The sequence below is a fragment of the Malaclemys terrapin genome, chromosome 11 (assembly GCF_027887155.1).
Source record: "Malaclemys terrapin pileata isolate rMalTer1 chromosome 11, rMalTer1.hap1, whole genome shotgun sequence".
NCBI classification, from domain to species: domain Eukaryota; kingdom Metazoa; phylum Chordata; order Testudines; family Emydidae; genus Malaclemys; species Malaclemys terrapin.
The window spans coordinates 63,683,840-63,709,105 of NC_071515.1; the positions used below are offsets into that span (position 1 = coordinate 63,683,840).

The 25,266-nt window shown below is 44.0% G+C and overlaps 1 protein-coding gene across 1 annotated transcript in view; it reads right to left on the minus strand.

Moving 5' to 3' along the window:
* The window catches only part of GPR39 (G protein-coupled receptor 39), a 119,234-nt gene extending 97,567 nt beyond the window's left edge, over nucleotides 1–21,667 (minus strand). Inside the window, exon 1 of the mRNA XM_054043942.1 lies at nucleotides 20,098–21,667. Coding sequence (XP_053899917.1) covers nucleotides 20,098–20,965 — 868 coding nt within the window. The 5' untranslated portion in view covers nucleotides 20,966–21,667. The remainder of the gene's footprint in view (nucleotides 1–20,097) is intronic.
* Between the last annotated feature and the right edge of the window lie 3,599 nt (nucleotides 21,668–25,266).

Consider the following 25,266-nt stretch of genomic DNA (forward strand, 5'->3'; position numbering starts at 1 on the left):
AACTATGTACATAATAGTTTTTTGCCTCATAATAAATTTATTTATATAACCCTTTTGCTGATTTTTAAAGTGTTACATAAACAGGACAGGTGAAATATTATCATGTAAAGCAACCATAAACACATGAAAATACCTAGGTTTATAATTTATGATTAAAACTCTACTATCTACACAATATACATAGACATAAAATGTAAAAATTTAAATATCTTAGAAACAGTAGCCAATCAGTTGTTTTAATTGTCATATTTGAATTCAGCACATCAAAATACATAATAAATAGCACATTTTATCTCTGAAGAAGACGACTTCTCAAAAATTGTTGATCAGTGTTTTCAGGAACATGAAGACGTGGTGGTCTCCTTGTAACAGATAGGGTAATTTCCTACAATATCCTGGACAAACTTTATTGAATTAAGTTTATGCAATTCTGTGGGAGAAGGGGGACAACAGCCTTCCTGGACCTAAACAACAGTGCACGGGAGGGACAGCGGGTATTTAGGCTAATTCACTCTGGCTGTAACACCTCTGGAGAGTACCACCATCTGGAGAGAGACTTGCACATATTGATTCAAGCTGGATTCTCTACCACCACCAAACAGACTTTTTGTTAAATAGCTTGAACTAAAACTGACTCGGGGTCTTTGTTCTGATCCAACGAGAGCCAGGACATTATTCCAAAGGGAGAGGCCCAATACTTAGGGAAGAGTTAGAAGGACTGACACCAACCAGAGGCTTTACAGAATAGGTGGAAGGGTTGATCTCTGATAAGCTTATTAGTAGGCATTCATTCTTTCATTGTTCAAAATTCATTTTCTCTGTAGTGCTTTGCCCTTAAAATTAATTGTGCTTGCTTATAAAAATTACCACACAGCTCTTTATAACCATAGGCAGTTACGCTATTTATAGCCTTTAAGTTGAAAGGCAGAGCAGGACCATTTAGGCACTCTGATTTTGCTGGGGACTTCAGAGTTCAGGCAGGGAGCTGGGCAGCCTGTAAATACCCAGTCAGGAGGGAGACACATGTGTCTCCACCCAAGAGGAGTGATGGCTAGGGAGCCAGAAATCTAAAGCAGGTACCCTTGCTGGACCATAGAGGGGGAAATACAGGTGCAGTTGTCCTGAACTGAGACATTTTTGGATAAATGAACTGGTATTCATGAGGCAAAATGCAACATGTTGCCTTCTTGTAGGGTTCTGTGCTGCCACCTGACTCTCAGTTCCTAAAGCAACAGGAATTGGAGTGCAGCATAAAGCGCTCACCCTCCCACGGGTGGGTTAGGAGTGGTTACATACTCAGCAAAGCTGTTACTGCTAACTAGCCACTACAATTAAGGAAATTTAATCTCTTCCTCTTTTGATTCAAGGATGATGGAGTTGATACCTAAGAAGAGAAAGAAGAAGAATGAGGAAAAATGGCCCCAATTCAGGAAAGTGTCACTTTACATGCTTTTCTGAATTTCAGCCAGTGGAACAATGCTCAGGACAAAAGTTAGAATGATAGAAGACTTGCCCCTTGCCTCTAGATTAATCTTTACACACACATCTCCTCCTCATCCCAAAGCATCTTAACAGACATTTATTGTAAGTCTAAGTTGACTACACCAATTTTTCAAGGTAGCAAAGAGTATCATAATTAATTCAAATATGTCTATGATGTAGCTTATTCATATCTACAGGTCAAATTCTACATCCCTAGTCAGATGATCTCTGCAAGGAGATAGAATCCTGCATCAAGGGACAAGGTACCAAGCAGCTGCTGTTTGATCTCCTGTCCATAAATGGGCATTAGTATCAGCGTGTCTGCCTCTGTGAACAATGTTTCCCACACTCACAACCACCTCCAAAATCTTCCTGTATAGTGCCTTCAGAGCCTGGTCTGAGACTTACCAACTGAATGTAGGTACTTCCATATCTACAGGGAGTAGATTACTCAAGAGTGAGATGGGGAAGTACAGGATTTAACCTTAAGTGAGTAAGTTGTTTCTAAGGCCTGGTCCCCACTAAGTCCCCACTTCGGACTAAGGTACGCAAATTCAGCTACGTTAATAACGTAGCTGAATTCGAAGTACCTTAGTCCGAACTTACCGCGGTCCAGACGCGGCAGGAAGGCTCCCCCCGTCGATGCCGCGTACTCCTCTCGGCGAGCTGGAGTACCGGCGCCGACTGCGAGCACTTCCGGGATCGATCCGGGATCGATTTATCACGTCTTAACCAGACGCGATAAATCGATCCCAGAACATCGATTGCGTGCCGCCGGACCCTCCGGTAAGTGAAGACAAGGCCTTAGAGCTGCTTCATTGACAGCAATTGAGAGCCATATTGCTGAACTAGCAGCCTTCTTTGAGCAGGTAAGTGAGAGGTAGCGGATATTGAACTGGGGACAGAAAGGCAAGTGTAATGTCTTGCAGGACAAATGCCAAGAAATGTATGGGTTTTTTTTTTAAAGTCACTTAAATATATGCAATCAATAACAGAGACACCTTCATTTCCAGAGGTCAAACTCCAACATTTGAGAGTTCTCTTCAGTTTATACTTCAGACAAAGTTGTGACTTTCTTTTTGAGGGGAAGCTGGCAGGAAATAGAGGCAGAGAGCACTTCTTAAATTCATTAGTGACCTGAAGAAAGAAACCCTCACCATGAATGCTGTGTGTTCTAAAAGGGAGGCAGAAAAGTGAAATAAATGTTTCGACTCAGCTCTAGAAAAATATAGATATTAAAAAAAAGAGAGGATCAGCTCTCCATTAGAATGTAGCAGAGTGCTCTGGTTTTGATAAAGCTCAGGGGAATGTTTCTGAGAAGCAGGAATGGGTAAGAGGTCAGGTTATCCTGATATAAGAAAATGGAAATGAAAACTGATATTTGAAGGGGAGAGAATGAAATCCAAAGCTCTGATACAGAGACAGCACGTTTGGGAATAAAACAAAAAAACACTACCACACATTTGCACGCACACATGAGGATTTGTCTGACAATAGGGAGAAAGCGGGGAGGATTCACCCCAGCACCAGAGCTCTGCTCAGTGCAGGGAATGAGGACAAGACCAGGCACCTGGCCGTGGTTCCCTGATTCTGAAGTCCAGCCACACTGCCACTTAGAGCTGCCACCAGATACCTCTAACTTGCCTCTCTGACACAGGAACCTCAATGGACCTTATACCGGTGGAGGACTGGCATGGTGGAGCTCTGCCATGCCCCGACACATCCCTACCCTAGAAGGGCAGTGGCATGGATGCACAAACAGGGAGGACCCCTACTCTGTGGAATTTTTGTGCTAGAGAGTTGAGGGTGGAATATTGCCCCTTTACGCTACTTGTGTTGTACAGAGAGGATGTAGCCAGGCTTGAGAATCTGGCCCAGTAGCTCCCTTCCCCGCCCCCGGGGATGCAACATTGAGAAAACAGCTAGGGGAAATTATAATTGCTTACTTTGGAGATACTCTTCAGTAGAAAATCTGTGTGTCACAAGTTACAGTGCTCTACTAAAGGGAGATTTAAAAAAAAAATTTAGGGCCAAATCATCAGTGGATGTCAGTGAGCATAGTTCCAATGAATTCAGTGTATAACTAGGCAGAGCAACTGAGGATCTAGCGTCTCCTGTTTGCAAACCATACACATTGCACAGGTTTTCAAAGGGTTGTAGCAGAATGCATTAACTTCCCCCCTGCCACCCTCCTCCAGCTAATTTGTAACACAAAGAAGGGTTGACCTTACATGTAACCCAAAAGGTGTCTGTACTATTCAGTCTGAGGAAAAGATAAGTCAATTTCAGGTTCCCTCGGGTAAGATTTTGTTGCTTGATTAAAGAAAGAAGTGAATCTTTAAGTATACTTACAGTAAAGGTATTTGCCATCTGCCTGAGACTGGGAATGGCAGTGCCCTGAGTTAATTAAATCAAGTCTTCTGTGGTTGTTAGAGGATTTCATGTTTGAATTATGCAAATATCAAAATCTCTTCATTGTATAAAATTTCAAAATGAGAATGCTCTGCATAAGGCCAAAGCGGCACAAGCACTACCTTACTGCCAAAGCTTAATGTGGTTTGACTGAAGCCTAACAAAGGGTTATGATTTGGTTTTACAGCACTTTGTTCACACTGTGACAGTCTAGAGGACATCAGCTGCCTGTCAGCAAACAAACATCCAGTCATTGTAAAACTTCACTTCAGTCTGATAAGGTTAAACCAATTCTCTCTTGGAAGAAAGAATTCACAACACAGGCTTTTAAGTATCAGACATCGGGCACAAGGAGACTCACAACTGAATAGGTTGTGGATTAGTACATCCAAGGCATAGATCGGGCTGGGACACTAGGGAAGCAGAAAATAAATGAATGCTTTAAGGTGGGTCTTGGATCAGGGATGCAGACAAACTGAGTAGCGTGCACATCCAAGGGCAAACAGGGATTGCAGCGCATCAACCTGGGTGTACCCTTGGTCTTTTGGTGACTGTTTCCTACTCTTCTCAGGACACAAAGCTACTCGTATGGGAAGCGGCTCATAGGCAGGGAACCATTTGTTTGTGTATTTCAGGTGGAAATAGATCTCATGGGTTTCCTATTCCGACTTCTGAAAACTTGAGCTATTTGCCAGCCAGGAAGTGTCACTTGAGAGAATCTGCTGCACTTTCACTGGCTCCAGCACTCTCCTGCCACAGGGGTTCATGTAGTCACATAGTGCTCATCAAATGACTTATAAAAGCCAGTTCACCTTAATAGTCAACTGCTTCTGCTAGTATAAAAAACACGCACATTGCACACGCCCTCCTCAGTCAGAGGAAACAACCTCATTGCTGGGTCAGCCATAAAGAACTCACTAAATCCCATAATCAAAGAGCAATAAACTCCAATCCTTCCTAGAGAAGGCTTCTAAGTTTTCATATCATACTCATCATAATGGTATCTGAGTGCCTTCAAGCCCTGAGCTTCAGTAGCTTTGTGAACCATCCGACTAGGATCAGATAGAAATTGTCTAGTTTAAGAAATCTGAACATGTAGCTTAGGTTTTCAATGTAAAGAAAGCAATTGCATAGGGCTGGATTATTCACATTGGTGAGACGTTACACAAATGAGTAGTCCCACTAAAGTCAACAAGCCAGATTTTTAAAAAAAAGGTATTTAGGCATCTAAAGATGCAGACAGATAATTCTGAAAATCCTACTAGACACCAACTGCATTTTTAGGTACCTAAATACCTTTGAAAATCTTGCACCATGAGACAATTCCTGTGTTTAACTACTCACTAATGCAAGTAAAAATGGCTCACAATCTAACCCACAGTAATTATGACCAAATAAGAATTCTATTAGCTATAGAAATAGGAGTTAAGCACCCAACTCCCAGTGACTTTCAATAGAATCTGGGTACCTAAATACCCTTCATGTTTCTGAAAAATCTGCCCTAAATCTATTTTTGAGGTCTCTTTGGGGGGTGGGGGGGGGGGGAAATCAAGAAAATAAAGCTGTGTTGTGAAAAGGTGTAAAGACCTTTCAATGATATTTCAGAGTCTAAAGCCTAATCTAATCAATTCTGCTGGGCAACCGCACTCGCCCTTGACTTCTATTTATCCTTGACAAACCATCAAGGATTTGGTTCTTATTTGGTAGAGTAGAAGCCACAGTCAACCTTCTTTGATACAACATAAACAATGTAGCCTAGTACTAAGCTAGCATTATGTGGTTTGGAACCATTCATAGAATCATAGAATATTAGGCTTGGAAGAGACCTCAAGAGGTCATCTAGTCCGAGCCCCCACTCAAAGCAGGACCAACACCAACTAAATCACAGAAGGGGGGGGGGGAGGAAGAATTTTATAAACATTCTCACTATTTTAATTATCTAAGATTAAGATTTTTCAATAGTACTTAGTAATTTTTGGTGCTCCCATTGTATTCAATACGGGTTCTGATATTCTGCTTATTACCATGGTATCTGAGCACCTCAATTCTTGCATGCCCAACGTCAGACATTTTAAGAGTCCGGTTTTCAGAGGAACATTTTCTGAAAGTTGGGCCCTTCAAAAAGTGTCTAAATTGGGCATTCAAGAATTGAAGTGTTTTAAAAAAAATGTGTCAGTCTAGAGCTGGGTGGAAAAATGTTGTTTTGGTCCTGCAAAAATATTTGATGAAAGTGAATTTTGTTTTCTCTAACTTTTTCTTCAAAAAGTTTATGGTTTTATGTTGAAAACAGAAACAGAATTTTTTTGGGATGTTGGCCCAAATTTTTCTGGTTTTGGTGGGAGGAGTTAGGGGGAGAAAACTCTAGAATTAATTGAGAAAAAACACATTTCCCATGAAAAATTAAATTGTGACAAAAAACATGCCTTTTAAAAAAATACTATTTCAAATTACAAATAAATAATAATTGAAAAGTGCCAACCAGCTTTTCACTTCTGAAAATGTTGACCCGTGTTTCTACACCATCCAATGTCTTTGGCTGTACTATGGTTTAGAATTTCACCAACACCACAATGCTAATAACATAGGAATTATATCCACCATCTAATATAGGTGAGTGGAAAGGCTGTGTATTGAGGATGCAAAATAGGATACAAGTATTTACCTTTTGTGGATGATAATTTAAAACCCTCAGAAAAAGTTAGTTGGACTCTTGTTGCATTTACAATTTACACACACACACAGGCACACACACATACACACACAGAGAGTACTTGCTTGAGATTAGATGGTTTACATTTTTGTGGCATTGTTTAGGCTTTCCACACTATAATTTAAAGCTGAAATAAGCAGAATCCCGTGTAATTTGTTCCCTGTTGTACAGCAAGCAGTTTACCAACTGTTGCAGATACTGTCACTTTTAATTGGCCTCTCAAGTGATGGAAGGTTTTACTTTTAGCATAATTAGACTGCTTTTCCTACATTGGGGATGGCAAAGTGGTGCCCAGAAAACAAGAATGTTAGATTAGAGTCTAAAGGAAGCCAAAGGCCACCGAAGTGTTAAAGGGGTTATTATTTTTTCATTAAAACATGCAAAATGTAATTACACTGCAATAGAGTGCTTAAAATTGTTTCAAGTGAAAAGTTCAGATTAAAAGTAATGTAACCCCAAAAATATTTAGTCAGAAAACTAGATTCATCACTAATTTACATCCTCTGCCATACCAATGAAGTGGCATCAGCTCAAAATGTGATGATTGTGAAGCTATTTTTGTTTTTATGTGCATACACCATTAGGGCTCATAAGAATTTGGATGTTGTTCTAAAACAGTATATCTAGAAATTATTTGGGGGGCAATTCTCTGACCTGCGTTACACAGGAGGTCAGACTAGATAATCACAATGGTCCCTTCTGGCCTTGGAAGCTATGAATATCTAAAGAACTGTTTATCCTCCATTCATTTCTCCTGTCCTCTGTTTAGTGAAAATCCAGACCCAATTGCCCTCCAACTGGTACACAAAAGGAAACAGCAGTTACATCAGATGAAAGAGTACATGTTGAGGACACCTGTATCAGCCTGACCCTTTCTCCCACCCAGACAAACAGCTCTAGCATATGCCCACCTCTTCCCCTCCATGCTCTAGCACTAACATCACGAGGAAGCCCTCAGTTGGATTAGATTTAGTACTCTGGCCCTCTCCCCATCCAAAGCTCCTCAGAGTGCCAGCAGCATTAAGAATACTGTTAGCACTGACCTTAAAACATTAACCTCTTATTCTCCACTCTTACATGGGAGAAAAAAATAGCAACAAGGCTGTCCCATTACCCTCCTCTTAATCTCCCTTTATCTGAGAGATCAGTGCGCCTGCTGGTACGCAGAACTTTTCCCTCAGAATGTTCTTTAACAGAGGAGGAGAGAAAGAGCCCACCCAACATCCTTCTCTGAAGCTTACCCCTGCTCAAGTGTTGTGAGTAGACAGACAAGGTAGGAAGATTTCTCTCTCTCTCTCTCTCTCTCCAAAGATAGCTCCTGAGAGCAGGAAAGAAAGGTCTCAAGGACTTCTTCCAACAAGCTGGAAACCTAGGGACAATATGAGTGTGTGTGTGGAGCTGAGGAGGGTTAATAATAAAATAGAGACAGTAATAACCTGGCGCACTCAGGTTAAATAAGACAACAATTTTGGAATACCATTCTCTTCCTCTGGACAATATACCATGATCCCAGGCATTAGCATTCCCTTCTGGGAATGTTTTCTCACTGTCACCCTCTGAGCCAGGCACCAGTCATGCGTAGATTGCTCACACACCTCTCCCAATTTCAATAGATAAGACTCATTTGTGGCAAGTTCACAGATGATTTATTAAAGTCTTCACCTGTGAAAATTAAATGCATTATCTATTCTTCTATTGTTTTGAATTCCGATTATACCACATTTCACAAAATTAAATCTTTTGTTTTCTAGCTGATGTTAAGACCATTATCTTTAAACAATAATTGCTAGTCTGTGAATTTTAATGAAAGAGCTTTAATATCGGAGAAGCTATTAGTCATTTGGAGCTTTCAATTTGATCGTACATAACTCCTTGACTTCCTAAAGGCAGCTATTAGAATCTCAGCACTAACTGCACAGCAACAACCAGCAGGCTAAAGCTTATTATTTTCTTCTTCTTCCATTATGACAAGTGGATTCCTTGACTTGCAGTTTCACGGGTAGCTAATACAATTGCAGAACTAGTCAGGAGAAATTTCAAAACAATATTCTCTACTGCAGATCACCAGTTAAGATTTCAATTTGTAACTGTGCCACAGCTATGTCCTTCTAGGCAAAAACAGTTCTAACATGTCCCTTCAGACTTTCCTCCAGGGTAACCCAAGTAATTTACACTGGTAGACTTTATCTGTATGGTTACCAAGAGGGAAAGAGAGAATCTTTCAAATCAGAGGCAAGAGTAACATATCATCAAGATCAACTGACTATTAGACTAGACCTGCCTGCTGATAATCTCTTACTTATATGAATAACCATTTACAAGGGAAGGAGGAACTGAGAAAAATAATAGGTTTAGCATTATTTCTGAACATGAAATCTATGGGCCAACTTTTTCGCTCCCCCCAAAGTTGGATTTTAGAATGATCTCTCTGGCCCCATGTTTGACACTCTTCCCTCGCCCCTTTTTTATTATTATAACCATTCTCTTCATGACAGGTTTCAGAGTAGCAGCGGTGTTAGTCTGTATCCGCAAAAAGAAGAACAGGAGTACTTGTGGCACCTTAGAGACTAACAAATTTATTAGAGCATAAGCTTTCGTGGACTACAGCCCATAGATAATACGATATGCATCCGAAGAAGTGGGCTGTAGTCCACGAAAGCTTATGCTCTAATAAATTTGTTAGTCTCTAAGGTGCCACAAGTACTCCCATTCTCTTCATGTTGTCCATATGAATTTTTAAAGGAGGCGAGTTTTAATTTTTTTTTTTATTATGCAGTACTTATTTGGGCTCACACACACACAAGCTAAAGAAAAACAGTATTCTTTCTCCCACACAAAATGTGCACTTGTTAGTTATAAAAGGAAAGATTAATTTATAATATATATATTTTGAGTAATGAAAAATTAAATATACCCCAAAACCCAAGCTGTGTTCAGTAGCATGAAACAGTTTACAGGTTGCCACATGAACACTGAGACATCTCAGACAAGATACATTTCTGAACATCCCAACAATTATCTCCCAGGCACATCTGTTTAGCTCCATGTTGCGAATAAAATTCCCTTCTGGTGCGGTCCTAGGACACGTTATTCTCCCTTTTCTAGACTTTTAAGAGGCATTTTCTGCACAGATCTTTCCGTCGCCCTCCCCACTCTAATCTCCAACTGAAAATTGTCATAGTGGTTCTCATCATTGCACTGCAACCCCCTTCTGACAACAAAAATTACTACATAATCTCACACCACAGGGGGCCCCATGAAGCTAAATTGCTTGAGCTTGGGCTTCAGCCCTGCATGGCGGGGCTCAGGCTTTGGCAAGGCCGGCATTAGACTTGCTGGGGCCCAGGACAGAAAGCCCAAGCCCGAGCCCCGTGGGGACGAAGCCCTCGGGCTTCGGCTTCAGCCCCTCATCGTGGGGCTCAGGCTTCAGGCCATGGTCCTCCCACTTTTTGAAAGTGGACGGGACTGGCCTGTCCACTTTTTGCCGAGGCAGACCCCTGGCGGACCCCCTCCCAAAGCCCCATCCAGGCCAGCCTGGAGCCTGGCCGGGAAGCTGCACAGACCCTTCACCTGCCTGCGGTGTGGGGGGCAGAAAGCAGTGCCCGGCCCATATCCTCACCTGGCCCAGAGCAGGTAGAGTTCAAGGGTCCGTGACTCTACACCAGCTCCCCACAGCTGCCCACGTGGCTCTGTCCCCAACCCGGCTCCTGGAATCCCGGCCCCTTCCTCCCCCTGCCTCACAGGGTGGGGGAGGGGAGGGCCCTCACAGCCACAGCCCAGCCATGATAAGAGCCACGCAGGGAGCTGTGGGGAGCCAAGGACCCTCCATCTGCCCTGGGCAGGGAGTCCAGGAGGCGGGAACAGGGGCAGAGGGGTGCTCTCACCCCACCCCACCCCAGGAGGTGGGGGGGAGGCGGTATCCAGACCCCGTTCTGGCTTGGTTCAGGACAGGACCTCAGAGGGGAGGGGCCCCCAGCCCCCCTCTCCCCCCCCCACCCTTTTGGGAAGGCTCCGGAGCCCTTGCCCCAGCAAGTCTAATGCTGGCCCTGGCGACCCCATTAAAAATGAACTTGCAACCCATTTGGGGTCCTGACCAACAGTAAGAGGTATTTGCATCTCAGATTTTCAGTGTGTTGCTGTGGGTGACTATATTTTCCCCAGTGTATGGTTAAGATTCCAAAGTTTGTTCCCATTTGTGTGTTATTACCACAGATCTACCTTTTTCTCTCCTAAACATTATATTATTAAATCCCTATTTGTTAAGATTTGTGCAATAAAATTATTACATCTAGAACCATGACGAAAGGAGGTTCATATAAAAAGGTGTAATCGTCCCTTTTGGCTAGTGCTGTGCCCAGCACTGCGCTGCCGGAAATGCTCTTTTGTTTTTTGTTGATGATGTTTTTTTGTTTTTGTTTTTTAAAATAGGCTTTGATCACTCATGGCCAGTAAACATATCTAGGTCAGTATATTTAGCAGCACTGTGAATACGTTAACCCTGATTCTCCCCCCTGCCCTCCAAACCCAAATTCAACCCTGGGAAACTTGCTGGATAGAATGTAGAGTTCATGCGGTAATTTTGTTTGGAGATGTTAAATCACTTCCCATCATTAATGTGGTCTGACAATGCTCTGATGATACAGAATGGATGACACGTTCCAACCCAGAGGTAACTGTATTTCAGTGGAGGGTTCCTTTAATATTTTATCTAAAGGCTTTCACCTAAAATGACCACAGTGTCCCTCAGGAACTGTTTAGTAGGAGTCGATCACCCTCCAATGAAATGCAGCTACCTCTGGGGTGAAATCCAATATCTGTGTGACAGAACACGGCAGTGCTACGGAACCATTTGGGACAGAAGTAAAGGAACCGTTTCCATCTGAACACATGGGGGAGTTTTCAATAATCAGAATGCAATTACCCAGATTTGGGCAAGACACCAGGGTTAACACCCCCTATTCTTGTGGAATGAATGAAGGCATTTTTAGGGACAACAAGCAGGCAAGACCTTTGTTTTTATGTCTTATTCAAAAGACAGCACCAATACAACGCTGGGGCATTGACTCAATACTGACTCCGAGTGGATGCCACCAGCACAACTTCCTGGATTATCCAGGTGTTCCCTTAAATTCTCCAGCCAAACACTAATCCAACTGCCCCTGCTAAATTTATGAGATCTGACAATATCTAAGCACCAGGTGATATTGATACATATAGTTTATTGACTTGTGTAACAGAGTCCCTCTCCAAAGGTGTCCCCATCAGGAAATATATGGTTAAGGGGAACTGTATAACATGCACAGATGAAAATAATAACCAGCCTACAACATATGCATCTTCAGGCACATGTCCAATAAAGTCTATGGGGAACTTGAGTGGAATGATTAAAGAAATGTGCCAAAGGGAGTCAGTGGAACTGGGTTTAAGTACATGGGGTGGAGTTATAGTCTGGAAACTAATCAACCAAGTTGTTCTTTCAATTTTTGTTCAGTCTCCAAGCTGTACCTTTTTCTGTAAGGAAAAGAAGCAGACAGACAATTTCCAGCCTATGAGGAAATGTCTAATTTTCCTGTAACAGGAGTCCTACCATTGTCAAGTTTTGCAGCACCTGAGTCATCTCTAGATGACAACCACATGTTTTTAGCAGAGTACTTGAAGTAATCTGTTCTCCTGAAAATCCATTTGCCAAGTGCCTTACAAAATATATTTCCTTGGTGATCTTTTGAAAGGCTATTTCTATACACAATATCTTTATTTTGAGCTACACATTAATCTGCCAACACTAGATTGTTCATAATGGGGGCGGGGAGGGGGATCGGGGGACTTTTTTTTTAATTTCTGATGTAAAGAAAAGTGCTAGCATTGGTCACTCTAGTTATATTTAGCTTTAAGTGACTGTTTAGGTCAGATCGCATGCCTGTTCATTTAAAACTGGCATTGTGTAGATTTAAAAGATTAACCACTGCCAAGCTAATGAGGAGTGAACGTGGGCAGCAGTCTGTTTTGTGATCATTCTAAATAGCACAGTGGGGTTAGGCGCCTATTGTAAAAGTCAATGCTAAGTGGTGACACAATAGGTATCAAAGAGGCAGTGTTTTCCAGTGGATAGGACACTGGTGTGATAGTCAGGAGACTTGTGTTCAGTTAATTCCTGGCTCTGCCACTGATTTGGGTGACGTTTGGTAAGTTGCCTCAGCTCTCAGTGCCTGTTTCTTCTCCCACCCCTTTCCCTGTCTGGTGTATATGGATTGTAAGCTCTTTGGGGAAGAGATGGTCATGTCCTATACAGCATATTGCACAATCTCAGTGCTACTGGAATACAAATAAGATCAAAATGAACCCTATCTTTTGGCGGAACACTAAATCTGGTACATTGTAAACTCCTTGGTGGAGAGATCTCTCCACATTTGTCTAATGCACTTAACGTCAGCACTATGCCAAATTAACCCTAAAAACACCACCCAAGTGTAACAGCTTCTAATGAAGAAGCTGCACAAAGCTTGTATGAAAAGGTCCTATTCCTGCTTGTTAAAGACCCCGAGGGATATTTGACACTATGGTTCTTCTGCAGTAGCAGGGGACGGCTGAGCTGTTGGCATGCCAGGGGCCCTGTATCCTGTGCGTACAGCAGAACTGGCTCTGTTGGGTTGGGAAAGGGTCAGGGTCAGTAGATCTGTGTTTGCACAGATCCTTTTCCAGTCGGGGGGTGGGGGAGGGGCAAAGAGAGAGAGAGCGCGAGCTGCAGCCCCTACTCCAGCCAAACCCTCAGTAGCTGCTGCTCCCAGTTGTATGTCCACACTGCAATTATACACCTGCTGCTCAACTATGCCAGCTGACTTGGGCTCACGGGGGTTCAGTCTGCAGGGCTGTTTAAATGCAGTGTAAATGAAATGTCCGGGTGTGGGCTGAAGTCAGGGCTCTGTGACCCTCTTACCTCATAGGATCCTAGAGCTCAGGTTCCAGGTGGAGCCTGAATATCTACACTGCAATTAAACAGCCCCTTAGCCCGAGCCCGGCCTGCCTGAGTCAGACACCTGCTGCTGGCCCATGCCAGCTAACTGCAGTGTAGACATACCCTGAAAAGCTACATAGCTGCTTCATATTTCAAGCAGGGGATACAGATTTCCCATCAGCTGGCCCATCACTTTGATACTCCTTTCCACAGCAGAAAAGAGCTTATGATGACCACAGATCTCAACATTTTCAGGACCGAGAAAGATAGAGTCTATACTGACAAGTGTACAATAAATGCCCAGACAAGTCCACGCAGTGCAAAACCACCCTTGGCATCTAGCTGGGTCTTTGATCGTCATTTTAGCTTTTGGCAGAAAGGCCAGGAACTGAACAAGCTACATCCCCACCTTTAGGGTCAATCCCACCTGATCACAGATGGACTGAGTGTTGTGGGGAAGCTTGCACTGCTGTTGCCTAGGCTTATCCTCCATTTATTCAAGTTCTACCAGTCCAGCACTTTTCCTGGGCACAGGCCTGAAAATGTAACTAACTAACTAACTTCTGCTGCTATAGATGAAACAAGTTTAAACATAAAATACTGCACAAGCGGGAATCATACAAAATGACATTGACAGGCATTAGATAGATTTCCTCACTCATAACACCAGGACCAAGATAACAGTCCAATAGAGATACACTTTATAGTGATGTTTGCAATGAACAAGGAAGCACGGTCAATTATGAGTCATTTAAGCAAAGCCCATACAATATCAAATTCTTCTTGCTTTACTCACACAAGTAGTTTCATTGGAGGAAATGGAGTTTCTCATATGACTAAGAAGAGAAGATTTAGTTTCCAAGTGATTACCACACAGACAGGCAAGGACAAGAAAAGTTGCTTGCAAAAAAACCTAAAGTATGCCTATCTGAAGTGCAAGACACTTAATTTGAGCTGTGTAAGCAGTGAGGTACTACAGCGCTTATATCCACTGTGACATCTGAACAAGGCCCAAAGGAACAGCACTGTGCCACTTAACAGTTTCAAGTCAATACCCTGACACACCGGGGCCACTTCGCACAGCTCCACTGGTGTAAAGCTACCATAAATCCAACTTGCCCAGATATGAATGAATTCCACCAGGACTATGTGCCCAACATTGCTGTTGTGGTTCCCACACCTCTCCCCTCCAGACTGCCAGCCTAGTTCTTGGGTCTGGAGGAAGAGGAGTGTGGCCAGATATCCTGGCACCCCAGAAATTTCCAAATGCCTGAGCAGCCCCTTTAGATCTTGGGAGTAAATTAAAGCAGTCTGTAGGCCTGGGGTTCAGACTAGGTCAGCTAGGGACTACACCAGCACCACAAGAACTGGGGAAGGCAAAAGTGGTTTAAATCCACCTTTATACCATCTACCACCAGAGCTGTATCAAGTGTTCCTCAGTCACAGTCCAGAATCTGAACCATTACGTGACTATATTATAGACCAGAGGTGGGCAAACTTTTGGGCCCAAAGGCCACATCTGGATGGGGATATTGTATGCAGGGCCATGAATGTAGGACTGGGGTAGGGGGTTGGGGTGCAGGGGGGAGTGTGGGGTGTGGGAAGGGGTGAGGGAAGGGGTGCACTGTGCAGGAAGGGGCTCGGGCAAGGGGTTGGGGTATGGGGAAGGTGCGGTGTGCAGGAGGGGGCTCAGGGCAGGGGGTTGGGGGCTCACGGCAGGGGGTTGGGGTGCAGGTTCCAGCCCCTGCTTACCTCGAGTGGTTCTGGGGTGGCAGCGGCATGCAGCGGGGCTAAGGCAGGCTCCCTGCCTTCCTGGTCCCGTGCCGCTCCTGGAAGTGGCCAGCAAGTCCAGCAGTGGCTGCTAGGGGTGGGGCGGGGCAGGTGGCTCTGCTGCGTGCTGCCCTCGCCTGTGGTACAACCCCCGATGCTCCCATTGGGCGTGGTTCCCCATTCCTAGCCAATGAGAGCTGCGGGGGGGACAGTGCCTGCAGGCCAGGGTAGCACAAGGAGCACTCTGCCCCCCGCCACCTCCCCCAGGGGCCGCAGGGACGTGGTGCCAGCCATTTCTGGGAGCGGCGCGGGGCCAGGGCTATGGCTGTCCATTCCCATCTGCATCTTGATTCCTTCCTGCAAACTATCTACTAGATTCTGAAGTGATACAGGAAATATTTTCTCACTGTCAACATTCCCAATTTGTTTTCATTATTCCCAAACATGGCACAATAATATGGCACTAAAAAAAAAAAAAAAAAAAAAACGCATCCGTTTCTACTTCTGTGTTTTTCTACTTAACTTCTACAAAACAGAAATTCATAAATCTACCAAAGATGAGAAGAAAGTATCACTTTTAACAACTAGAGGAAGAAAATGCTAGATTGTTTTTATTGCTGTTAGATGCTCAAAGACATCTTGCTATACGCTGTCATTTACATTTCACATTTAATGTGAAATATGTTGGAAATGAGCAAATATTTGTTTTAATTTGACCCATCTGTTAAATGAAATACAAAGAGGGCTGCTAAATCAACATATTTAAATTCAGCAACTTGTAAACAATTTATATGTTTGTTTCTTCTTGGTTAAAATTGCCTTCAAGCATAATTCTTATGAAAGCCGCATATTAAATTGCCTTGTATTATTCTCATGGATCCAGGCCATGATTTTTTCCTCTTCAGTTCATTAATTTATTTCCTAACCCAAGTTAATTAGTGAGACTCATATTTTTAAGAGCCATTTGAAATACATTGTAGAAATCGTTTGAGGAAATTCATGAAAGCGTTTTCCGACACCGTCAGCAAGCTGGTTGCATACAGAAAATGTTAGATATCAGTGGCAAATTCCTTTAATATTAAGCACCAGCCAATTGCTTTCATTTAGCTTTTAGCATTGGTCCTGACCCATTTCCAACTGGACAGTCAAAGGAAAAATTAAGAAGTGGAGGTAGGGACTGTGAGGCTGGCAAATCACATGCCAGCGCTAACCAAGGCTTTAGGCCTCGGCCAATCACTGACAGATTCATTGCTGGAATACTGTCTGTTTCACCTGTGTATCAGCATGGTTAAGATGGGTATTGAACTTATAACCATGGGTTTAGTGTTTAGACTTTATGAAATTGTAAATTGCTGCATGCATTAATCTCACTTAGAATATCTGTTAAAAAAAAAAAAAAAAAAGTGTTTGCTATGTAACCGTGAGCCCTGTCAGCAGCGATTGTCTTCTGTTCATCAAGGCTACCAGAACTAAATGGGCCATCGTGGGACATTACAATACAAAGATTTTGTTAATTGCCCCTTCACAACCATGAAGAGGCTACGTACAAAAGAGCTCATCCCAGCAGTTTGAATTCTGAAAGAAGGAAATAAAAATAGCTGACGAGAAAATTTGTCCATCTTTTGCTGTTGAGACGCTCAGAGGGCTAGAGCTATGAAACAGAAGCAGAGATCCCCAGGGTCGACCTGGGTTAGCCCTAAAAGACATTCAGTGCTGATAGATTACTACACCTCTGTCATCTTTTGGCACTACAGACTAACTCATTTGTGTATATAGGTTTGCCTGCTTTAACCTGTAATAAAGTTCTCATTTCTTTTCTTAATCCTTAGGATTAAGGATTGGCTACATGTGTTGTCTTTGGTGTGAGATCAGAGGTACAATTTGACATGGGGGTGAGTGACTGGTCTCTTAGGACTGGCAGCAACCTGAATAGTGTGTGATCTTTGGTGTATACCAACCAACCATTGCTAAATCCAGCTTGCCTGGATGGCAAGATAGACTGGAGTGTCCAATGGGACTGTCTGTGACTCCATGGTAAAGCTGTTGTGTCCTCCTAAAGCGCCATACTTGTTACTGAGTTGGTGAAATCTAATAATAGAACATACCACCTGTTTGGGGTGTCTGCCCTGAGGTTGGCACTCAGGTAGGGTTACCATACGTCCGTTTTTTCCTGGACATGTCCGGCTTTTCGGCACTCAAACCCCCGTCCGGGGGGAATTGCCAAAAAGCCGAACATGTCCGGGAAAATGCCGGCCAGGCACTTCACCTCCCGCGGCGGCTCTGCTCCTCCCCTGATTCTTCGGCTCTATTTAAGAGCCGGGCTGCCCGAGCGCTACCGGCTTCGGGCAGCCCCCATGCCTCTGGACCCTGCGCCACCGAAGTGCCTGGCTGGGGGCGCAGGGTCCAGAGGCAAGGGGCTGCCCGAAGCCCAAGCGCTACCGGCTTCATGGTTTGCCGGGCAGCCTCCAGACCCTGCGCCCCCGGCTGGGCGCTTCCCCTTCCGAGCTCCAGCTGCGCTGGGGAAGCGCCGGCCGGGGGGCGCAGGGTCTGGGGGCTGCCTGGCAAACCGTGAAGCTGGTAGCGCTCGGGCAGCCCTTTCCACGTGTCTGGGAGTGGGAGGGAGGAGAGGGAGGGGTTGGGAGGGGGAGGGGCGGAGTTGGGGTAGGGCTGGGGGTGGGAAATGGGCAGGGCCAGGACCCCGTGGACGGTCCTCTTTTTTTATTTGTTAAGTATGGTAACTCTACACTCAGGGGATAAATGGGAAGAAAAGCCACAGTAATTTAGTTTCCCCTCTGCACCCACATAGAGCTTATTGCAGGATTGGGGCCTTAAGATGGACTTAAATGTAAATGTGGACAGTTCGTGAGGGGAGCAAGTTCCACAGATATCTGAAAGGTCCCACTGTAGCAAAGACCTTAAATAGCAATACCTTCTCTCTCCCTTGCTCTGTGCAATATGCATTAGTCATTGCCTTCCATCCCAGAAGGCAGTTCAGATACAGCACCACTGAAATGTAAGTTGCTTTATCATGTTTATACAGTGCCTTTCATTCCAAATGATCCCAAAATAATTTGCAGTATCATTTGAGAACCACAGTAACCAGAGTGTTTCTTCTCAAAAAATGCACTTTAGACACAAGGACCAGACAAGTGTTTTGACAAAATAAAGCATGTGGCCTGAAGCTTCATTTCTCACATATGAATCCTGCAGAACACTTCATGCATGTATTTGGCCACATCTGTTATCCAATACTTTTAATCTGGTTACTGAGATGTAATTACAGGAGTAAGGATAGATCTTGTCTACATGGTATCTTTTAATTGGGTCTGCAATTCTGACCCAGACATAATACAGAAGGGGCCAGAGAGAGACCGGGTCTCCTTTCACTATAGCTAGAATTCCTGGTTATCCATTTCTTTCCCCACATTCCATAGACCTCTAGAAAAGGCTTGGTGGGCTGCGGATAATAGCGAGAATATGGCTAGCTAGGAGAATATGGGACAGTGTTAATCTCTGCAAGGTTTTCTAAGTGGAAGAACCCATTTGCGTCAACCCCCTCCCTGAGATATCAGAGTGCCAAAAAGCTGCACTGAAATCCTGCTTTGTCTGTGCATTCATCCACTAGCTTGTCCATTTACCTTAGCCACTATTGTATTAAGCGAGCCAGCAAAACAAGGATTTGCTGTAATTCAAGCAGGACATGATTAAGAGCACCTCTAAGACCCTCAACTGGAGGTGGAGGCTACATGGATCACAGTCTGGAAAGATTCCAAGTTGGTGAAATGACAACTTGATTAGTTTTAGTCTGACAAATGTGGCGAGAGAGATCAGAATCAGACATAATTCCAAGGTTATGGGCCTTCAAATAAGACCAGAGGAATAAAAGCAAACAAACAAGGGCAACAGCAACCTGTGAGACCAAATGAACTCTCCAGCCCAGTTTCAATCAATCAACATTCAACTTAAATATAGCAACAATTGACAAAGTTCAGCACAGGACACTTGGTAGGTAGCATTCTGAATAGAAGGACATGCATCAGAATTGGCTGAAATTTAGATCTTGTGAGACAACAAATTTTTGCAACAAGCATATATTCAGGGACTTAAGAAAAAAAAATGCCAGCAGGAACAGTTTGACACCAAGTCATGATCCCTCTGCCCTGCCTACCACACTAACACTGCATGCCACAGTGAGGCCAGCTTCATCTGTCCACAGGGAAAGAAACACAGAGAGTAACCAGGCAACATAAATAACAAAAAGTAAATTGGATTTTACTTAGTGACCTACCTCCCTCCCCATTGCTTTAACGTAGTAGAATGTTAATAAGACACAGCCCAGGGAATCAGGTTTATTAAAATATATTGTTTAAAATGTAAAGGGTCCCTTAAAAAAAAAAGAGAAACACACACACACCAAGCCTTGGACTTTGTGTAGAAAGCCAAGGGTTGCAGATGGTATGAGAACTGTTCCTCGGGGCATGACCCTCAGCTGTGCCATTTGAGAGACGCTATTCATTTTCAGTCCCACATTCGATACCAGGTTGGGGTCCCATCACTTTAATTGTTAAAGTTATTTTCATCAAGAATGAAAAAACACAAAAGTGAGGAAATAGAGTGATTTATTTAGCTGTATGAATAATTTTCTTAAATTCTGGGGCCTCCGTCATTTTGGACCTGCATCCCATACTTCAATACACATTTGGGCCTTGGCAGGGTGAGAGAGATACCTCTAAGTTTCTTCCTGACCCCTACAAATAAAACATGCCCTTACCTAGGAAGAGGATGGTCTGTTTCCTGGAGTTCTTGCCCTCAATGCTTTCATTTTTCCTTAGATACTGCTCCTGGTGACTCTGTACCCCCTGAACCATCACAGTCCCATTCTTGAGAATCATCAGAGTTTTCATCATGCTGCGGCACATGAAGGCCACCGATATCAGCACCACAATGTACACAATGAAGGCGCTGAAGATGCTGGATTGGAAGACAGTCCACTTGGAAGAAAGATTTGTACATATAGTGACATTGCGCATCAGGTTAGGCCAGTTGTGTCTGGAGGTAGGCGTATTACAGGCAGTCACCCTTTGGTGACCCTGGACAACTTCTAGGGGGTATTCAGTGCCCATTGCAAAGAGAAGGGGCAGGGCCACCAGGATGGAGATGACCCAGACAAAGGCAATGAGTATCTTGGCCTTATGGGGGCCAGAGGCAGCCTTGAACTTGAAAGGGTGGCAGATGGCAACGTACCTCTCGAAGCTGAGGGTGGCCACGTGCAGTATGGTGGCATAGCTGCAGGCCTCAAAGAGGAAGCAGTACAGCTTGCAGGCCACGTTGCCATTTGGGGTGGAGAAGGGACTCCAGATAATGCTGAAGAACTCCACAGGCATCCCCAGCAGGATGACCAGCAAGTCGGAACAGGCCAAGCTCACCATATGGTCAGTGACCTCTTTCAGCAGATAGCCTTTCCTCTGCAGCACTTTGGTGGTCTGGATGGTGATACTGTTGCCCAGGATCCCCGCGACAAAGATAAAGATGTAGATGAAGGCAAGAGTGATCTTGATCCACAGCGCAACCTCGAACTCTGGGACATGACTGTCATCAATCACATGAGAGCAATTTGCCTGGCCACTTTGCTGAGCCATGACCAAGTCCAGGAAAATACAAGGAAAAAAAAGCAGGGGGAGGGGAACTCTGCTTACCAACTCCCTCCAATGTTCAAAGTAAAGCAGTAAATCAATCCCTATTCCTCCCTTCACATTCACAAGCTGGTACAAGCAGGCTGCAGTGAAAGGGACTCTAGAAGCCACACCTGACCTGAATCAAAGCTGGTTTGTTAGTTACAGAGACTGTGTCAATAATCCAGCACAGGCGTGGTGGGGAGGAGATAGGGTAGTTCTCAGCATGCATTCCCCTTTTCTTATGATGGATGAAACAAATTTCTTTTCGTTGTTCCTTCTCTCTTCTCTGCTGAAATCAGTTCTGTTTTCTCAAACACTCCAGACAATGAACTGCAGAGCTGTACCTCTTCCATTCACTGCTGTTATCCGCTGCCTTGCAGAGCACACCTTGCACCCAGGCTTCTACTACTGAAAACTTGGGGATAACATAAGAGTTTGTGCGGCTGCTCTCGTTTAACATTAACCTGTGGCTAAGGCAGAGACAGCCTTTTAAAACAAGCAGCCTCCACTTCCTGAAATCCGATACCTGCTGTTGTAAGAGGACTTTACCCTGAACCTACCAGCCAGGAGACAAACAAAGGTGGGGTTGCTGTGGGAGGCTTACGCTGGAGAGAGCAGATTCATTCACTAGCTTCCCTCTGAGCAGGATTCAGGCTTTTGCTCTATGCTGATTTTAACCTCCTTTGTTGCTCTGTGCTGATTAAAGGGAATATAAAAACATTCTTTGTGGGTGGTTGTGATGCAGCAGAGCAAAATAAAGTGGGCCTAAGCCTTGCTTCAGGTATAATTTGATTGACTTCAATGGGGCTGGCTTGATTTATGCTAGCTGAGGAGCCAGTCCAATATTTTGGTTACAGCCCTATATAAACAAATAGTTTTCTTAATGTAAATAAATAAATTACTGGTGATGAGCTGATGGATTTAGAAAATACCTATTTAGAATGTAAAGGGTGTTTTACAAGTTTTAAAGTAAGTCAAACTCTGGGCATAAACAGATTAATAGTATCTCTTTACATTGCCATTTTTTTCCCTCTGCTAGATAAAAATAATACAGATAGCAATCCTAATCACGCTCATTCCTTCCAATAATCATGACTGGCAGGGATTAGACTGTATTTCCCTCTTCCCTGCCTCGTCCCAGAGGGACTGAATTTAATACACTCTTTAGTTTTAGTTTCACACCAGGACACTAAAGGCTCCTGAAGTAATCCCTGGACCCATTGATTTAGGGGGGCTGTATGGGTTAGGAGAACTTCACAGTACTATGCAAGTTGTTTTTCCCAAAATGACAGAATAACTTTAGCAGTTGTAATCATGTAAGGTCCTGTATGATGAGCTGTTCTAATGCTAAATCCAAGAAAAGTGGGTTCAAACAGTAATTTTTATTAACTAGTCAAGTTCAGGTCACATTTTATCTCAAGATAAAATAGGAGCATTAGAAAAATATTATTAAGCAGCCTCCTCATATTCAGTGGTTATCTCTACACCTAGCAGCCCAAGTACATAATGAACAAAGGATGCCAATAACTGGATAATCAGCACCTGTTTCAATGGATTATTTATGCAGTCCTGTTTCAGAGAAACCACCTCAAATCTTGCAGAACTTCAAGCCCTGTAGCCCCAGTCATCTTTCCTTATGTTTGATAATTCAAATTTGTTCTGCTCAGACAAGCTTTCTATTATTACCCAATTTCTTTCACTTAATTTTACTTTATAAAAGTGTGAACAAAGATTACATATGCATGACTGAATCATGGAAATGAAGCTAATTAAAATTTGCTGCTTACCATCAAAGGGAGTAAAGAGAGAGGGGGGGGGGTCCAATAGGATTAGATCTCCCCCTTTTTCCACACCAATTATAAAATGCATATGCAATTTTGCAGTTTTCAATATTATCTTTAGAATATACACAATGTTTATTAACTCCCTTTATTAGAGTTGTAGTACCACAGAGGGAATAGGAGTGGAAAGAGAATATTTCAGTGCCCATAAAGTGAGACCATAAAAAAGATGGTATACAGGAACTGCCATATTAGATCAGAACAATTGTCCATCTAGTTCAGGATCCTCTCATGAAGGTCTGAAATATTATTGTATAATTATCCATGTTGGGTATATCTATAGGGGAAGATTCTTCCTAACCACAGATAGTTAATGGTTGACTGCAGTATGAAGGTTGATAGCGCTCATATATTTTATCCTAGTTAGCGTAGCAATAGATATTATTATTATTATTCATATGAATGTCTAATCTTTGGGGGATCTTATTAAGCTCTTTGCCTTACAATTATCTTGTGGCAATGAGTTCCACCAGTCAATTTTGTATTGTATTCCAAACTTTCTTTTATTATTTTTCAATTAATTTACATGGATGGACCCTTGTTCTTGTATAAGAAGAAATGGTTTTTACAGCAGTTGATATATGTGCTGCTCATTGGGTTTTACCCAACATTGCCTAACATGCCCAACAGTATTGCCAACTCTTGCAATTTTATTACAACTCTTATGCTTTTTGGGCATGGGAGTTGGGTTTTTTTTTTCCACCTGTCTAATGAAAACATGATGAAAGGCTGAAACTCATGAATCTTCCTTTACCCAAAATGGCCCCAATCCCCTATTACTATCAATGGGACTGAACCCAGCAAGAGGATCACCATTTCTTTACAGTCTCTCTGCAAGGGGAAGTGAGGCTGTCCTTAATAAAGAAATTGGCTGCCACCTCCCCCAATCTGATTATTTTTGAGGGTCTTATTCGTGATTTTTGATGTCTTGAGGTTGACAATACTGGTTGTCAGTCATCAGTCTTGTGCAGAAGCCCCCATGTGTAAGATAGCATTTCTTTCCACTGTTAGCACACAGCAGTGCTAGAAGGCTGCAGTCAGCACTTTATCAACCAGAGAACGAGAGTAATGTGGGAAGCTCCAAAAAAATTATTGTGTGTGCGCAATGTAGATGCAGATCTGACATTCTACCTGCAGCCTGCTCTCTCCATAGGCCAGGTAACATTAACTCCTGCAATGTTCAGAGGTGATGCGTGGGCAGAGGGGGTCAAGTGCCCCCCATCGACTTGCCTGCCAGGGGCATGGAGGAAGAGGGGCTCTGTCCTTCTCTCCTTGCACTCCCTCCTTCCCCCTTCGGCCACTCTCTCTGGCAGCCCGGCGGGGAATTGGATGGAGCCACTTCTTCCTGAGAGAGCCTGGCTAGGAGGCAGTGGCAGCCCACTCCCTGCCTGGGCTTGGCTGCTGGGATAGGGGCTCTCCGGCTCATTCCGTCCATGTCCCAGAAGCAGGGCCCAGGAGGGGGGCATCCTGCTGCTGGCCCAGCTGCTGGGAACAGGGGCCAAGAAAGCCAAAAACATGGCAGGAACTGAGGCAGCAGCAGGCTGCCCCCTACCTGGGCCCTGCTGCAGGAATAGGGACCGAGTGAGCCAGAGCCCCCCTCCTCCCACTGGCAGCCAAGCCCAGGCAGAGAGTGGGCCACCGCTGTCTCCCAGTCTGGGAGGCAGAAGTGGCTCCATCCTGCTCACTGCCTGGCTGCCAGGGAGAGTGGCTGAATGTGCCAGGGGGTGGGGAAGGTGCAGGGAGAGAAGCACAGAATACCCCCTGCCCCTGCAGGCAACGTGGGGTAGGGACAGCATAGTAGCCCTGGGCTGGGAGCAGGAGATGGGGTGTCATTGGGTAGGGGAGACACATGGGGTGGTCACATGTCCTCCCCTTTTAGATTGTGCCTCCCCCCACTATGGGGAGACACCAGTCATCTATTGTGGATTTGTTTGATAAGATACTACCAGTAATGTGGGGGGAGGGCACACAAATACAAATACAGATTATTGTGGCTGGAGTAATGCTTATGTAAATAATTCTTCTATAGTTAGCTTTCTGCTTTAATCCTTGTGTGACTTTAGGGCAAGTCTACGCTACATAATTAAGTCGACCTAGGTTACATCAATGTACCACCACCACAGTAACTACATCGCTTTTGCATATCCACACTATACTCCTTGTATTGGTGGTGTGCATCTTCACCAGGAGTGCTTGCACCAATTTAACTGTCAGTGTGGGGCATTGTGGGACGGCTTCTAAAAGGCAATGTAAACAACGCAATGTTTACGCTGACACTGCATGGACCTAAGTACTACACCTCTTGCGGAGATGAAATTATCAAGTTGGTGTAGTGGGTGTGATGGGTTTCCCCCGGGGTGCCACCTGGAACTGGGGTACCACTGAGCCTGCCTGACCCACCAGCCTGGGCTCCCTTTACACTGT